Source organism: Euprymna scolopes, chromosome 28 (assembly GCF_053919585.1).
Source record: "Euprymna scolopes isolate OS-2025 chromosome 28, ASM5391958v1, whole genome shotgun sequence".
NCBI classification, from domain to species: domain Eukaryota; kingdom Metazoa; phylum Mollusca; class Cephalopoda; order Sepiida; family Sepiolidae; genus Euprymna; species Euprymna scolopes.
This window is the reverse complement of record NC_136509.1, coordinates 58,585,744-58,599,785: the sequence shown is the minus strand read 5'-3', so window position 1 is coordinate 58,599,785 and position 14,042 is coordinate 58,585,744. Positions and strand designations below refer to the sequence as shown.

The 14,042-nt window shown below is 36.8% G+C and overlaps 1 protein-coding gene across 1 annotated transcript in view; it reads right to left on the bottom strand.

The window, feature by feature from the left end:
- Positions 1-540: 540 nt before the first annotated feature.
- The window catches only part of LOC145249663 (uncharacterized), a 227,060-nt gene continuing 213,558 nt past the window's right edge, over positions 541-14,042 (bottom strand). Inside the window, exon 2 of the mRNA XM_080111449.1 lies at positions 541-2,734. Coding sequence (XP_079967575.1) covers positions 676-2,622 — 1,947 coding nt within the window. The 5' untranslated portion in view covers positions 2,623-2,734 and the 3' untranslated portion in view covers positions 541-675. The remainder of the gene's footprint in view (positions 2,735-14,042) is intronic.

The window sequence follows — 14,042 nt, the reverse complement described above, 5'->3', positions numbered from 1 at the left end:
TTGATACTCCCAAATTCGAAGCTATCTCATTACAACCCTTCCTTTTCATAACCTATCATACTTTCATAAATCAGAGTCCATTTTCTGTACGCTGTTTTTGAACCCAGTCAATGACGGGTATTTTTGCTAGTATATATATATATATATATATATATATATATATATATATATAACTACTTCATTTACTCACATAACATTAATATACGAACGTATAAATTTATGCGTAAACTTTAAGTATTTATTTCAGAAGTGCTCAATACATAGGTAGATCTAGTTAGTAATTTATAAAATATATATGGCGATTAAGCTACACTGAATATTCCGCGTTTCATCCACTCTAGAATTCTTCAGGCTTATGCGCATAAGCCTAAAGAATCCTAGAGTGGATGAAACGCGGAATATTCAGTGTAGCTTAATCGCCATATATATTTTATAAATTACTATATATATATATATATATATATATATATATATATATATATATATATATATAAAGATATATATATATATATATATATATATATATATATATATGCATGTTTTACTGGTTATTTATATCTATCTATATCTTATTTTATATTCAATGAAATTTTGATACATATCTTTCATCTCTAAAATTAAGAGATTTTCTTTTCAAAAAGAACAAATGCTGTGGAAATTTCATATCTTCTGAGTTTAGTCATAGGAGAGCAACTGATTTTGAAGATGCAACCATTTTGGGAACTGTGGCTTTGAATGGGTGTATGCCTCTGAGAATTCTTGCGAATGAAGTGGACGATTAACATGATCTATAAACGAAGCAAATTGACTAGAAAATATGGAACTCCGTAGATCATGCTCAGTACTTGTTTCTGGCTTAACGTACATCATCTCTGGATTGGCAGGCATAAACTGAGAATGGTTGACTGATGACAAGGATGAAGGGTCAAGTGGTCTTTGGCCAAGAAGAGCTGTAGGACCGTTGTTTGATGAGAGATAAAGTTCTTGCCGAAAACGTGGGGCAGATGAATGGTTGATTGATCCAATTGAAGTTAAAGCTTGTGTAAGAAGAGGGTAAGCCTTTTTGCTATCATCTGTTAGTGGTGGCTCATTGGACGGTGGTGGGCTTTTAAAGTGGGTTGTTTGAGGCTGGTGAGTGATAACTGGAAATGCAGATGTAGAGATGGATGTTGGAGTTGCTACCCGAGGAGTTTTCAGTGGGGGTTGCTGAAGTGCAGACAAGGGATTCACTACAGTCCACGGGCTTTGCTGGGGTGAGAGAGATGAAAATGCAGGTTGTGCTTGCTCTTCTTGAGTTGACAAAGAATACTTGGGTAATGAGAGTGAGTTTCTGGGACGTGTACGCTTGCGTTCACTTTTCTGACGGCTTTCGGAAAAAAAAGAACTTTCCTTGGAGGTTGTTGTGGCTGATGTCATCCAAAACTTCTTGTTCTGATTTTTTTGATTCAAATCATGAAAGTTCCAACAACATTTATGTGTTTTCTTTTCAAACAGAATGGCTGAGCAAGATTCACCAATGCTGACTTTGCAATCATGGAGAACAACTGAACATTCTTTGAGGCGATGACGTACAGCAGTCAGCACAATTGGACAGGCAGAAAGTCCATCTCTAGATTTGCTTTTCTTTAGCGATGCAGTATATGTGACTGGGAGGATAATGTCAAGCTTTGCGGTGAGTTCAGATGATTTCCTTCCTTTGATAGAAATATTTTTTTTTATCATCCTTTCGTATGACTTTTCCTTTTCAGTGGTGACAAGAGGGGCTTTCATATAACTTTCACGTTTCATATCATTCTCTGTAAAGCTGGTTGATGCTATAGCAACACTCTCTCTTCTTAGATGGTGCCGAAGAAGCTTCAATGAAATTTTTTCCACTGTGCTCTTAGGCTTATCAGCCATCAGCTCAGCTGGAGGAGGGGAAAGAGGAGGAGGTAAAACACTTGCCTTGTTTTGACTCCTTGTCTCCTGCAATGACTGCGTTTTTGAAGGTTGAGAGAATTCTTTCCCTGGTGTGAGACCATTCTGTGATGGAATGGCACTATCTTCAAGCTGGTTGCTGTACTTGACATCTTCAGATTTTCCAAATGAAGAATTCTCTCTTAGTTTTTCACATAATTTGTCAATTCTTGATTTCTTTGGAGTTGCAGCTATTGTTGTTGCTACTGTAATGGTGCGAGTCGATGCAGCAGTTGCACTATCTGCACTTGTACTAACAATGGTACTGATGTTTTCATCAGATTCATCATCATCTCCAACTTCCACAACTTGGATATCCTGGTTATCCTCACACAGAATTCGATGGACAATTTTCTCTTTACGTTTGCTGGCACATGCTTTTACAGTCTCAAGCTCAGTTTCAGACTTCCTCTCTTCTGCAGAGGATGTATTACTAGCAGCTGTCAGAGACCGAGATGACATGTCACTTCCCAAAGGAGCTTCCTCGTTGCCATCTTGCTGGGTGAAAGTCTTTCTGAAAACATTCGGTGGCCGCAGCATTTGTGCATCTTCATGAGTAAAAATGCGATTAGGAAGAACTCCTTCAACATTCTGGCATTCTGGAATTACATACAACGACCCTCCAATGTATATTCGTTCTCCTTCCATGGCTCCATATGCTACCATCACTTAGCCCTGCTCTGATAGGAGTTACAAATCCTCAAAATGATAGAATTAACAAATGCTTTCACACAAAGCAGTCACAATCTTTGCAATCCGTCAATCTATGGAAATTATTCTGAAAATAGAAATAAAAGAAAAGTTAAAAATGACACACAGTAAAGTTAAGTCAATATTTTATCTTCAGAGAAAAAAGAAAAACTCAAACGAAGTTGGTTCAAATTTATAAAATCTGAAAAATAAGATGACGCAAGAAGTATAAATCAATGGAACTCAGGAGAAGAAAGAATATTTGGAAAATGAATCTATTGAGATTGTTAAAGTTTTGTTACTTTTGAATTGGAAGCTGTATTTAATTTCAAAAGAGTTTCTGATGAGTAGTTATTCTGTACAAGTCCTGGAAATGAAGAATTTTCAGTGGGTCGCTGTTCTGTACAGAGTGATACTATCTCACCGACTTTATAATTTTGCAGCCAAAGAGCAAAAGATCCTTCACCTGTTGACATGAAAAAAGATTTAATTTTTATGAAGCAATTCTGGTTTCTGATTAGCTGATAGCAAAACGTGAATTAATTTGATTCGCTAATTCCTATCAGCAGCGTTTATAAATAGTATCTCCCTTCAGGAAGAATACCCCCATTAAATATAAAAATATTGCAACAGTTACCTTTGTGATACCTTAAAGGCACAGAATGAAGCAGGTGCTATTGCAAGAGTCAGAAGTAGGTAGATTCAGGGAACTTCTGTCATTACTAATCAGCAGAGTGTCACCACTGTTGACCAAGAGTTTATCAGACATGTATATACACAATGTGATGATGTATGAAAGTGAAACCTGGTCAGTGAGGGTTGAGGACATGTGCTGCATGAGGAGAAATAATATGAGAATGATATGATGAATATGTAATTTATTCATTTATAGCATCCCACTCCATCTGGAGATCCATCATGAAGCAGTGTCCGAAGCACCTCTTAGGTCTGCATCTGACCACACCTTGCTCAGGGGACAGTCCATGAGGATGTGTGCAATTGTTTGTACATTGGCAGGAACATTGAGCATCCTGCATATAGCCTGAACTGTACAGATTATTACATGTTTTGGCATCTCTTTCGCTCTGTTCAGTGTTACTCACTTTTTCTGGGAAAGTTGTCATCTTCGACAGACTTATTTCACTGGTACAGGCGGGAGGATGCTGGTATTGTTTGTTTGAGGCCTGTGATAGTGGCAAAATTTTTGTGAGATGATAGTCACTGTGGCATCGCTTGGTGTCCATATAAGGGATGTCAATTGTCATTGCTCTGCTTCTCACACTTTGGCAACACTACCGCCTCTCAACAAATCTGTGACAGAGTGATTTAGGGCAGCCTGTAGACCACTGTGCAATGTAAATTTAAAGTTTTTATTCTGATCCCAGAGGAAGATGAAATCTGGGCAGTATAGGAGAGATGTGTATAGAACAGATAGGATGGCCATGTTGAAAAGATTGACGTGAGTTCTTGCATTAGTAGATATATTTGAAGGCCAAGGAAAGCATGAAAGAAATTGATAAGAATTGGGAGAAAGAGTGATAAAGACCTGGCCAGAAATAGATTAGTTTAGAAGTCATTTTCTAAAAGCTATCAAACCCATATCAGCATGTAAAACTGACGTTAAACTGATGATGATGATGATGATGATGATGATGTGTAAAACATAGTGGAAAGAGGGGAAAAGTAGCTTGTGTCATCATCTAACATGATATCTTTGCATATAACTGTAATCCTAACTCTCCAACTATTACATTTTTCCCCCACACACTTTTGCTTAAACCCTAACACTTTTTCAGGTTGTTCAGCTATGAGCATTGAGGAATGATCGATGACTACTGAGCAACAAATAAAAAGAATACAACTGTACCGAAACAATCTCCTTATTCATCTGATCTTGCACCCTATGACTTTTTCTTTCCTTCTAAATTTAAAGGACTAATTTTGATAGTGTGTAGGGGGGGTATGAAGAGGGCAGTAATAACTGGACTGAAGAAAATTGTCAAAAAATATAAATCTACTCATCCAATATAAATATTAGATGAGTAGATATTTTTAACTTTGATTTTTGATTTTCTTTGTAATCGATTGAAAATATTCCAGCAACTGAAGATTTATTTCTCATTTAAAACAAAGCTGCTTTGCAGTAATTCATCGTAAGTTCATAAAATGGGTTTTTAATTTTTTCATAAATAATCTTCTAGTAAGTAACCTATTTTAAAAATGAAAATGCTATAAAATGAAAAGAAATAATATAAAGATTACAAAATATGCCACTTTGATGTTTATTTCTAAGAAACAACTTGTGGAATCTGTTATGTTATGGGGGGATTATAAGATAAGATGGTTGCGATAATGAATGAATAAAACAAAAGCTAGGTAATCACATGCTTTATTTATGAAACATCATTAAAAAAATCAATAAAAACTAAGGGCAATAACTCTTCTTTACTACTCTTGAGTTATACAACTCCTCCTCTGGCTAAGGTCTGGTGATATGCTATTCTTGTCTGCTCATCATCAAGTTGCTGCTTGGATACTAGTGGTGTCCATATTTGTTGGACATTAAACAATTCTGCTGGAAAGTTCACTGATATTGGTATGGCTAGATAACTGTCTTTTGATAAGTTTCTTTTGCATTTTCCAATCATATTCTCAGCAAATTTGTTAGATTTCAGGTAATGTGGAGATGATGTCTTGTGTGAGAAGCTGTACGATCTGGAAAAGATCTTAAATTCCTTACTCATGAACTGTGGACTATTGTCCACAGTTTGTCTCCTTATTATAGAACTTTCAGTATTCCTCGTTCTTCAAATATTGCCTTAATATTTTTGATGATGGCTGATGATCAGGTGGAGTGGAGGCATCATATGAATGGATTTTGGCTGTACTGGTCCGCTACAAGCATATATTTCTTTCCCAGTCATTGAGAATAAATCTGTGCTGCTTCAAAGGTACAGTTGGGTTTATGCTGGTGCTTCAATTCGGCAAGGATACTAACCTGATACCTTTTGATGGTGTGACAAGCACTATATCCTCAATGTCTTTGTTTCTCCCTACCTAGTATATAACAATGAGCTCTTAATCTGGTTTTCTCAACTCCTTGACGCAGTGCATGTTTTTCCAATATCTTTGCAGAGAGACTGGTATTATGATTTTGTTGATCTTACACAATATACCATCTTGAACCCAAATTTCATCTTTAAAGTTCCAAAATGGTAAGAGGTAGCTTGAGAAGTCAGTTTGATTGGTAGGCCAGAAATTATCATATCATATTTACAAGTTCTTTTAGTAATTGGTCTTGCAATATCTCAATTCTGATGTTCTCTCTTCTGATTGGTGAAAAATTAAAGTAAGTTATCATACTGTGGACATTGACATCAATTCCTTCAATATGCTTGCTAAGTTTAGGTGATACTTGTGATAAGCAATCTTCGATTGGTACTGTTTTTCGTAGGGTATATTTTGCTATGAAATCATATTCTTCCACTTTCAATAGCATTCTTACAAGTCCTGGAGGATGATTATTTTGTGATCCCACACAATGGTGAAGCCTTTCAAAGTCAAAAACGATGGCTAATATTTCTCTCTCGATATTTGAGTATCAAGTTTCTGGGCCTGACAGTGTCTTGCTTGCAAATGCAATTGCCATCCCCTTTTGTAACAGAGCTGCACCTATTCTTGTGGTCGATTTATCCATGGCTGGAAATTTCATGCAAATATATTTGAAACAGTCGCCATCTTTCTCAAAAGCCTTCACAAACTGTTTCATGATGCCAAGCTTTATGTGAAAAGGAGGAAAGACAAATTTGGAACACTCCACCATAGGAGAAGCCAGGTATGAATTCACTATGCACAGCCAATCTTTTTTATCCAGTGCTCTGTTCTTGCCCTGCTATCCCACCAACACAAGAAGGAAATTGGACAAGCAGGACACAACCTTTTTTTTCTTTTTTTGAGAAATGAATTAGTCACATTATCATAAAATGTTTAATTAAAGAACTTTATGCAATATTATTTTTAAAAAAAGAAAAAGAAAAGAAAAAAAACAATTTTTAAAAAATATGTGAGAAATTCTATAATTATAAGCAACCCCTTCATTGGCTGATTTGGCCACCCACGGTCTTTGTTTAGACCAATCAAATTGATTGATGCTTTTAACCGCCAGCGATGAGCTTGGAAAGTTTTTTGATTGCCTTTTTCTTTTTAGGCAGTTCCAGACATGCAGCCGAACAAGAAAGAAGGATGAAACTCAACTTTCTTTGGATATGAGACAATTTCCATAAGATATTTCAAATGGATTCATGACTTGTCTGGAGTGATGTTCATAAAAAAATTTCTAGTGGCTTCATGCCTTATCTTTAACGATTTCCATAAGACATTTCAAATGGCTTCATGCCTTGTCTGGAGCGATTTCCATAAAAAATTTCAAGTGGCTTCATGTCTTGGTCTGGAGCGATTTCTAATTTTCCACATATGTCAAAGTTAGTGTGGTGACTTTCTGGATCCAGGGTTGGACCCTGTTTGCCTTTGTGAATCAATTGTTTGTAAGTGCTATACTGTAAGCGGCTATTGTCAAAGGATTCTACACTTTTGAGAATCAGTTACCGCCACTTCCATCTAAAGCTATTTTTCCCCATTGGTCCACAGATAGTTCTGATTGTTTCAGATAAGATTTTATTGTGCCCTTAAATCTCTTCTTAGTTTTTTGACTTCTCTTTCCTTATCACATTTCACCATAGATGACCATCATCCGTATGCACAATGTGACCAGCCCATCAGAGACAACTTTTTATTACCATTGACTGAATACTTGGTAGGCCTGTTTTCCCTAATATTTCTGTACCTGGGACATAGGACTAACACTTGATCTGTCTCAGGCACCATTCATAGAACCCCTCAAGAAGTTTTAGTTGGTGTTTACGGAGTGTACATATTCCCTAACATACAAGAGGACTATCAAAACACAATGATTTCTGTATGTAACTTGATATGATGCTGGGACAACACACATTTTTAAGATCAAGAAGCCTTTTCAATGTGGAGGAGATTTCTCTGTTAAGGCTGCATCATTTAGAGAGGGTACTACCTAGATATACAAAAAATGCATTACATCTAATTTATTATCTTCAACAAAGATAGTTACTTCCACAATTTTCTTTTTTAGGTTGATATTTAAACCAAACAAGTTACATGCAGTAACAAATCAAAACTTAAAGCAGGTAGAAGCTGAGTTAAATTGAGAGACTGGAACTACAACAGAAATACAAGAATCACAATCTAAACTCAAAAGGACTTGACCATTACATAACTTTACTACTCGCAAGAGGTGATGATCCATTTTAGTGGTGGAAAAAGAAGGAGACCTTACCCCTGCTGAGTAAACTGGCCTCAAAATACTTAAGCGCATCACCTTCATTTGTGGAGAGTAAGCGGTTCTTTAGTACAGGTGATAATATGTGCATGAACCTATGTGTCTTGAGAATAGAGAAACTAATGTTTCTACATTACAACTTAAAAGTATTCAACTTTAAATACTGCAGAGACTGAGAACAGAGGAGGAAAGCAACAAGAACAGAAGAGGAAGTAGAGCAGCAGCAGGTGCAGAACTTCAGTTTATAGTTATTCACTTAAAGAATTATAATTTGTACTTTGTAGTTGGTTTGTAATTTTTATTCTTATCTTTTTGTTTAATTATATTCATTTAAGAATTGGAAATTGTACTTGTATTTTGTAATTTTATTTGATAAAGGCAAAAAGCCATAATAGTGGCCAGACACTTAATGAAATGTTAAGTTAATTAGCAGTTACTATGTTAATGTGTCAAAGCTATCTGATGAGTCACTTGACAGTGATAAAATTATTTAAAATTGATAGGAAAGAGAAAAATAATTAATCTGCCGATTAATCAGCAAATTAGCCGATTACCAATTAATCAGCAAAGTGGCTAATTAGGCCGATTACTGCCAATTAATCAGTACACCACTAATGCGAATTAATCATGTATTCGGACTCAGAAAATCTGGCTGATGTGTCAGATTTTTCAAACAGCGCTGTTCACTATATTTCTCTGTGAAAAATATCGCAGTCAAAAAAAACAGGTAGGCCACATACTGTTATCTGGTGAGGAAAGACTTGGAAGATACAATGCCTGGGCATTCGAAAACAATGACGACTGATCCAGAGATTATTTGGCAAAAATTTGAGGAACGACTAGAACCTCAGTTAATTTCTGTATTGCACGTTTCTATCTTTGTGAATACAAACAAAAAAATACAGAAAAAGCATTGATAATTTCATTGCGAGGTGCAGGTTACAAGCAAAAAAATGCAGGTTCAGGAAATCGAAGAACACCTCATAGAGCAAATAATTACCGCCACAAGAACCTAGAATTACAGAAACTGCTGCTATCTAAAGGCATTGAGCTAACACTTCAAGAAGCTCTAAATAGTGGGCAAATGCACAAAGCGTCCCTAAACTACATGAGACAAATAACCGAGATTCAAGGAAGTGATCGTCAGGAAAGAATCACAAAAATTGGGCAAAAATGTACATAAACAATGAAGGCACAAGAAGATTCACTCAAGCAGAACAATAAACAATGCAGAACAATAAACAATGCAGAACAATAAACAACCACACGAAAATAGAAACAAACCAGGCAGCCATCTATTAAAGATAAAAGTGGACACCAGCGCAGAAGGAAATACGCTCCCCTGCGAATCTTTCTTAGGATGTTCCCAGAAAAGATAGATAACCTAGGACAGGCAATCCAAGGTTCAACAAATAAAGAGCACACCATATTAACTGCATACAACAGCTCAAATATAATGCAGCATGGTTCAATTTACATACAATACACAAAAATAAATGGAACAAATTCTTTGTCATTACAACAGAGGGTCCTACAAAAATATCACTTATTTAGCGCCCTTCATTCTGCACCAGTCACCAGGAAAGAAAGACTTGATTTGCCATCACATACTTTGATCCATCCAAAGAAACAAGCCAATAAGTGGATGCATCAAACAAAGGATAAGGCGCAGTACTCCTGCAAGAAGGAAAACCAATTGCAATTGCCTTGAAAGCATTAACAGAGACAGACCAAAGATATGCAAACATAGTATGATTCTATCGCTTCCTCGGGAGGGTTACTTGGTTGAGGAATGTCTTGGGAACGCAATCAGCTCCCCGGGGAATAAACGATATCCAAACGATAGGCACATGTTGGAAACATCAACAAAAACGAGTCGATATGTCGTCGGCTATAACTGTCTGGCATTGGTCGCTTCTTGTGTGTTCATTGTGTTATTACAGGCAGCTTTCTGTCATCACATTAATGGGAGGAAGTGCAGGCTAAAACCAAACACTTGTACAAAAATAGCGAACAAATGCATTTTTATAAAAAATATATAATTTATTTAACAGTTAACAAGTAGGAAGCATGTCGACCCATTGTGTGCACACCAAACTACTATGTCCTGCGCATATACAGGGTGCAAGCTTCAACTGTTTAAAGCAATGCAATCATATTTCAATTCTCTCTTTCAATGAAGAAAGAGAGAGAAAGGGAGTGAATGAGAGAAATAGAGAAAGAGAGAGAGAGTGAGAGAGAACGAGAGAGGGACATAAAAGGAAAGAAGATATATTCATATAGGTTAAACATTGTTTTGTTTTCGAATGCCTCTTTTTTGACGAGTTCTCCTGGTTTGACCTTCCAAATTCTAAGGTCTTATATCGTTTGCCTTGGTTTAATATTATAAACAAACTGCCATTCTTGGCTTAAGTCATTGCAGAACATTTTCAAAATCACAAACACCTGTTTTACACAATTGCACCGCACAAGTACAGATCAAGTTAGGCACAAGTTTTATTAATGTAGAAGACCCCAGCTCCCTTAAAAGAGGCTACGTCATTGTGCCACATTTCGTCACCCCCCCCTTTTTTGTGACCTATGCTCCGACTAGTAAATGTCATAATATCGTCGGATTGTTGGCACAATGGTTATTTTTTTAAATTCTTTTTCTCTTCTCTCAATTATTCCTCATTATTCAGTCTTTTTTTTAAAACATAAATTCTTTTGATCATTTTTTTTTAATAAAATATTATTTTTTTATTTTTTTTTTTTAAAAACGTTAGTAGTCCCCTGTTAATTTTTTTTCGTTCAATTTTATGGACTTTTTTTTTTCAAAACATTCATTCTTTTGATCATTTTTTTTATATAATATTTGATCAATTTGTTGTATATTTTTTTTTCGAAAAACGTTAGTCGTTCCCTGTTTACTTTTATAGTCATTTGATTTTTCATTGACTTTTTACGAAGCTTTACTAGTTTTGAATTTTTCAACATTTTTCTTTGTGCGTGTGTGTATGTTGGTGACAATTTCTCTTTGCTCCTGTGTACATATACTTTTCTATATGTGTGTATATATACTTTTCTATATGTGTGTATATATACTTTTCTATATGTGTGTATATATACTTTTCTATATGTGTGTACATATACTTTTCTTTTTTATTTGAAATCTCTTGGCTGTTTTCAAAAGTTTTTTGTTTTGTTGTCGGCTTCTACTTAAAATGTTGGACAAGGGTAAACTCGAAAGTTCTCTAGGTTGTGGGTTATCCAGATATTTTGTAAGCATTTGAGAGTTTTTGGATTTTTGTCTGAAAGGATTTATCACTGAAAAACCCTTCTTTTTCCGATGGGAAAAGTCCTGTGAAAAGTCGGCAGTTTTTCTGAGGCTTTTACGGTTCACAGGTACCTTTGGTGTGGATAGGTGGGGTGGGGGGGATACTGTAATTGCCTCTGTTACAGGTTTCCTTTCTCGGACTGGAGATCGATGTTGATGGGGTGGATTCTTTTTTTATTTGTTAGAAACTACTCTAACAGTATGCGTCAATGCTGTTAGTTGACTCTACCACTGGTATTATTACCAATTGGGATGTTCACCTCTTTAACCGTTAGTTGGTTAGGGTGAAAGGTTATTTGGGCGTGGTTCCTTTGCAACCAGTCTGCACCTAATATCAACTCCCAATCTAAGTCTGGGGTGATATAAAACCTAGACGAAGTTTGCACCTTCTTCATTTTAATAGGCAAATGGGCCATACTTTTTAGTGGCATCCTTTGCCCATTTGCGAGAGTAACTGTTAGCTTAGAATCCCTTAACTCTCCTTTATGCATTTTTAACTCCTCAAAAACTGATGTTTTTAGAAGTGAGACTTTCGATCCAGTGTCGATCAGTGGCTTTATCGGTCTACCCCTTATTTTTCTGGAGCTCTGGTCGAGGATGTTGGGTCTCTCTATTTTTCTGAGTTTTCTTGACCGATTTATTCCTTTGGTGGGCCCGTTTAGGTCTGCTCTCACCGCTTTCCAGACATCCATGACCTCTGGTGTTTATCCTTCCCAGGGTTACTCCTTTTCTTTGAGAGTTTGTCATGGTTGCATGTCTGTGTGTTTGACCTCTGTGGCGATCGGTGGTGAGTGGGTTTCGAGTGTAACCTGGCCTTGCTTTTTCCTGAAGTGAAGTTATTTAATCTTTCCTCAGGTGACCATTGCTAGTCTCACTCCAGCCTATTATAGCTGGAATACCCTCACTGCAGTCTTACCGAAGCACACCCACAAACCTTAAAGAGCATATCTGAGAAAACTGACCACATCCTGTCTGCTCATCCTTCAGCTAACATTCACATCTGTGGTGACTTCAATGCCCATATTGTGAAATGGTTGACCTACTCAAACAAGAGAGATGATGAGGGGAGGTTCTGTCATGATTTCTCCATTGCTTATGACCGCACTCAAATTGTTCATGAACCCACATGTGTGCCCTAACAGTCAGTATGCAAGCCTTCTAGACCTTTTTCTCACAACTTGCCCTATGTTCATATTCCATTCTGTCTTCACTGGGATCTTCGGTTGTATCAGTTAAGATAAAAATGAAATGCAATAAGTCCTCAGTCATACCTCTCCATCGTACATTATATCATTACTCTATGGATAGCTTCTGTACATTTATATCTGAGCTACCTCTGCGTTCTATGTTTAAAAAGAATGTGTCCTCTATAGTATCAGACCTGACGGAATGGTTAATTGTAGGTATAGACTGATTCATACACTCTAAAAATTTCCAGCAAAAACCTAACAGCCAGCCATGGTTCTCCCCAGAATATGCTGCTGCCATTGCGCACAGAAATCACTTTTTCCATAGCTACCAACATAATAGATGTACTGAGACTAAAGCCGCCTTCAGGACTGCCAGCAACCACTGTAAAAGAGTAATAAAAAATGCAAGAGAGTTATATGCTCAGTCCATTAAATCCAAAGTAGCTGAGCAGCAGCTTGGTTCCCACCAGTTTTGGCATATAGCAAATAGGATCCTGAACAGAAGTGTGTGTTCTATCCTAACCATCATTAATGGACCTGACATTATCTTGTCAGCATCAGACAAAGTCAAACTCTTTGCCAAGAACTTTGCAGCTAATTTTACCCTATGCAACCAAGGCTATCAACCACCCCCCATATTTCCTCCTACAACAGACAACATGCTATGCAACATACAAATATCTGTGCATGATGTCGCCAAGCTAATCAAGAACCTTAATTCCAGTAAAGCAACTGGTCCGGACGGCATTCCAATTATAGTATTGAACAAGCTTAAACCAGAACTTGCTCTCATACTTAAAAAACTGTTTAAGCGCTGTCTTAAGGAGTTGCTTCCCAACACTCTGGAAAATCTTATCAGTATGCCCTGTATTTAAAAATTCAAGTGATAGGTCATCTCCCTCTCAGTATAGATCAATAAGTCTCCTGTGCGTCATGAGTAAGTTGCTGGAATCCATATTAAATAGTAGTAGTAGTCAACCACCTCAGCAGAAATAACCTTCTTAGAGACACACAATATGGTTTACGTTCTGCTAGATCTACAGCAGATGTGCTAATGGTTATATCTCATATGATTAGTGAATCTTTCGACAAAGGCTTCCTTTCTAGGGCAAGTGCTCTTGACATATCAAAGGCCTTTGATAGGGTATTGCATAAAGGCCTACTTCACAAGATTTCCAGTGTCTTCTCAATTATTAAATCATTTCTCTCTGATAGGCTCATAAGAGTAGTGGTTGATGGGCAGAAATCGGAAGCTCACAGTATTAATTCTGGAGTCCCTCAGGTGTCCATGCTGGGTTCAACTCTCTTCCTGATCTACATCAATGATCTCTCAAAACACATACTTAGATCATTCATTGACATTTATGCTAATGACACTACTATCTATGGTAACACATCAAAGGCCGTAAATGACCAAGTTCTCTCTGATTCTCTCTCCTCTGATCTTGAGCACGTGGTACAATGGGGAAAGAGGTGGCTGGTTACTTTTAATGCATCTAAAACCGAGCTTCTATCTTTA